This window comes from Carettochelys insculpta, chromosome 32 (genome assembly GCF_033958435.1).
Source record: "Carettochelys insculpta isolate YL-2023 chromosome 32, ASM3395843v1, whole genome shotgun sequence".
Lineage (NCBI taxonomy): Eukaryota > Metazoa > Chordata > Testudines > Carettochelyidae > Carettochelys > Carettochelys insculpta.
In genome coordinates this window covers 11,344,169-11,348,272 of record NC_134168.1, presented here as the reverse complement: position 1 = coordinate 11,348,272, position 4,104 = coordinate 11,344,169, and the positions used below count along the sequence as shown (strand labels likewise).

The following is a 4,104-nucleotide window of genomic DNA, read 5'->3' as shown; positions in this document are numbered from 1 at the left end:
CCAGGCTGGGATCCTGCCCTCGATATTCCATGCAAAGACACACGGTTTAAGTTAAACTACACCCACGTTCATTCGCTGCTAACGGTTGATTTTCTGGTCTAGCAAACAGAGAGAATCAGGTTCACGGGCAAACCCACCAAGAGGCACAGTGAGCGTAAGGCCCCAGTTAGATGGATTATGAATTAGCAGGTTCTCACCCTGACTGCTGATACCAGGAAACTGGAAGAATGGCCAGGCATGAGCTGCAGCTGATTTGCGGTTTGGGTTTCTCAGGTGCCCACAGACAGGCTGAGATCCCTTCAGTTGGGTCCAGCCCTTTCCCCCAGTTAAGCCTTTTTTCTCAGCTCGTTCCAGGAGTGCTCTTGTGTGGAGTGCAAAGAGGAAGTGAGGAGCTGAGTCCCTCCCTTTTATAGCTTCAGCGCAGCGCAGGAACGCTTTGTTTCCAGTCTTGGGTCTCAGACCAGCGTGTGGAAAAACACCGATTTCCTAACATGGCGCCCAGAGTTCTGGGATTTCATCACCTGCCCCGTAGACTCACAGCTGCTGTTATTTACAGGCTCTGTGGGGAGTTCCCGGGAAGGCTCACCCTGGGGGTAGGAGCTTCCCCTGAGGCCCATCATGTTCCCTAAAGGTGTGTGTGATAAACACCCTTGTATAATAGCCACCCAAATAACAGCAATAACACAAAACCAGCACAGAACTCACAACACAATTTTTGTTGGACTAGTGCAACCCTGCTGGTGCCAGTATGCCTGTTGAATGTCTGAAAAACAAAGAAACATTTCTCAGTCCCCAGTAGAGACAAACTATTGGTAAACATTTCCCTTCCTGTTCCACATCTCCTGGCTGTTTGGAATAAAGCAGAAGAATTACCTCCGTACTTTTCTTATTTGTGAATTGATCAGGTGGTGCACCACACTTTCCACTTTCACACGTCAGGCCCTGTTTGCACTCATTTCACTGAGGTGATAAGATGCAACATAATTTTTGGTAGGAGCCGAAGGGAAGCATTACTATGAGATATGGTTTTAATTACAGGTTGAACCTCCCAAGTCTGGCACCCTAACGACCTGACCAGTGTTGAAGGAGAAAATTTGCTGCACCATTGGAGGTCAATTTTGTCTTGCACATTACCAAAGCTTTCACTGCTTGCTGGGCTCTTAGAATGCATTTTGGGGGTAAATCACAGCTAAACAACAGCTCAGAACACTGACAGCCAGGACAGGTGGCTGTGAAGAACTGTGCAACCGCAGGAAAGTTGGCCCCACCCTTGGAACGTGGCCATCCTGCTAACTAAAATGATGCGAAATCGTGCGTGTTACCGGCTGAGAGAGCAGGACGATAGGGGTTCAACCTGTACCATCTTTGAGGCAGTCTGACTACTCACAGCCACGGTAAGGCCCAGAGTTTCTGGAATTGTTCTTTGGACCCTTTCCCCCTTCCTAAGCTTCAGAGGCACATGGATTTAATGTTTGTACCCCTCCGGCAGCTCTCAGTTGCGTCTTCCGGAGCAGCGTCATTGTAGCCATGTCAGTCTCAGGAGATCAGAGACTTACAGTGGATGGGGAAATTACTTTTATTGGTGACAGAGACACGGTTTCAAGCTTACACTTTAGAAGCCCAAAGGTACAAACCCCTACAGTGCAAATGAACATCTGGCTTTAATTTTTAAGTGTCAAAATATTTTTGTTGCCTCCTTTAGCTCAGCAGGCAGCTTCTGCCGCAGCATCGATAAAACACCTTGATCACCCTATTCAGCACCGCTTTTGTTGTCACCCCATAAATAATGGGGTTTAACATGGGAGGAAGGAGCAGGTGGAGATGGGCCAGGAGGTTGAGAATATAACCAGGGAGGATGTGCCCTAAACTGTATGCAAAAGAGGAGAAAAGGGAGGGTGGGTAGAACATCAGTATGACAGAGATGTGGGAGCTGCAGGTGCGCAGAGCTTTGAGCCGGGCGTTGCTGGATGGGAGCCGGAAGACGGCCCTGAGGATCAGCACATAAGACATAGCAATGAGTGCAGCATCCAACAGAAATACTAACATAGCCATGACGATGCCTAACACCGTGCTGGCTGTGGTGTTGTCGCAGGCCAGCCGGGCGATGCCCCTCTGCTCACAGTAGGTGTGTGGCAGGAGGTTGGTCCTACAGAACTTCAGTCTCTTCGCCAGCAAGACAACAGGGAAAACAACACAGAAACTTCTTGTGACAATGGCCAGCCCCATCTTCCCAATCACAGCCTTGGTTAGCACAGTGCTGTATCTCAGGGGGTTGCAGATGGCAACATACCGGTCAAATGCCATGGCCACCAGGATGGCCGACTCGGCAATGAAACTGAAATGGATGAAAAACAACTGGGTGAGGCAGGCAGCAAAAGAAATTCCCCCTGCTCTGAACCAGAAGAGATCCAGCATCTTGGGCACTGTGGTGGTCGATAGCAGTAGATCAGCTGTGGCCAGCATGGAGAGGAAAAGGTACATGGGCTCATGGAGGCTTCGTTCTGTCCCGATGATGAATAGCAGGAGAGAGTTGCCATAAAGTGCTGCAATGTACATCAGACAGAAGGGGATGGCCATCCAGATGTTCGACTCCTCTGTACCTTCGATGCCGGTCAGGATGAAGCTTACAGGGGCAAAATAGGTCTGATTGTTGGCCGGCATCGTGTACCATCCCTTGGAGCTTTTTATGCCATTTCCAGGAGCTAACAGCAAAAGTGAAAATCAGTGAGAACTCAAGTGTGAGCTAGGACTGGAATGCATTTGGTGACAGAGTGAAGGCTGCCTCTGGGAGGCCACCTGGGAAGTGAGATGCCACCGAGCCCTCTGACCCACCAGCATGTCCCCCCCCACCGTGTGATTCTGGAACAAGGTACAGACATGCTCCTGGTCTTACTAATTCACCAGCATTTGCACAGGTATGGACACAACTTTTTGCCATTATATGAGCCCCTGGAGACCGCAGCCAAATTAATTCCAAGCTTCCCAGACTCACAACCCTGCTGGAGGATAAACCAAAAATGTTACCGCCTTATGTGCCATTGAGAACCATACAGCATCGGGCCATAGAATTCCCTCCCTCCCTGCCTTTGGAGAGGAGTATACAGTGACTTTTCCCCTGAGCTATGATTTTCCCTTGGGCTCCAATGCAACTCAGTCATTGAGAGAAAGCAAAAACGAGTACACAAACTAGAAAACATAGATTTTAAATGATCATAAGTGAGAGGAAATAGATCAAAACAGAAAACTTAGCAAGGAAATTCTCACCCTGGCTAATGGTACAAGCCCTCCTGCTGATTTTCAAGACACAAGCTGCACTTTCTTTATGTCTTGGAATCCCCACGGTTTTCATGCACAGGCTAGAAATTGCTTTAGCCTTGATCAAGCACTTGCCCCCAGTTTGGTCTTTGACCCTCTGTTGTTTGCAGCAGTCTTTTTGTCTGGGGGGCTGTCATGATTATGTGGGTTAGCCAGCAGACTGGGAGTAAAAGGGTTAACCTCCTTAGCCAGGTGGGGTTGGCCTATAGGAATGTAGGTAAGAATTAAATTTTGGTTTTTTCTTTTTCTGTTCTTTGTTTCTTTTTCTTTTTCCAGCCATGAGGGAAAGAGACACAGAATATCTTTGTCCAAGAACAAGCCCTCCAATCTTCTGTAAGTAGGGGAAAGTTTAGATAGATCCGTTAGGCTTTCTTGATTTATGGTTTGGGAAGTGGGATTTGATGTCTGTGCACTTTTTGGAAATGTTCTTTCACTTTTCTTGTACCTAAGTTTTAGGCCCGTGGTGGAGACTCCCCATGTGTTTTACTCTCTGACTTTTTCATCTAGTTATGAGGTTTGCAACACGAATATTGTTGTAACAGTAAAAGTTGTTTTTTTTAATTTTTATTAACCTGGTATTGGTTAATGTTTGTGTCCCGGTTTTTACTTTTGGGCTGAGATTTCCCAAGTAGTTTTTCCCTGGTTTCCTTATTATTACTTGGGTGGTGCCAGCGAATTTTATCCCCAAAATGTAAGTTTTTTTAGGACTTTTGAGGGGAAGTTTATACCAAAACCTGGTAAATATGGTTTTGCAGGTACTTTTGCTGGCCCCCACTTCTGCATTTATCT

The 4,104-nt window shown here is 47.2% G+C and overlaps 1 protein-coding gene across 1 annotated transcript; it reads right to left on the bottom strand.

The window, feature by feature from the left end:
- Nucleotides 1-1,698: 1,698 nt before the first annotated feature.
- LOC142005064 (olfactory receptor 52B2-like) lies at nt 1,699-2,661 on the bottom strand. The gene has a single exon (XM_074982745.1). The coding sequence runs from the start codon at nt 2,659-2,661 to the stop codon at nt 1,699-1,701; it is 963 nt and encodes a 320-aa protein (XP_074838846.1).
- Nucleotides 2,662-4,104: the final 1,443 nt, after the last annotated feature.

Bases quoted from the DNA above. Each gene is read 5' to 3' on its own strand.
- LOC142005064 (XM_074982745.1), bottom strand. From the start codon at position 2,661: ATGCCGGCCAACAATCAGACCTATTTTGCCCCTGTAAGCTTCATCCTG.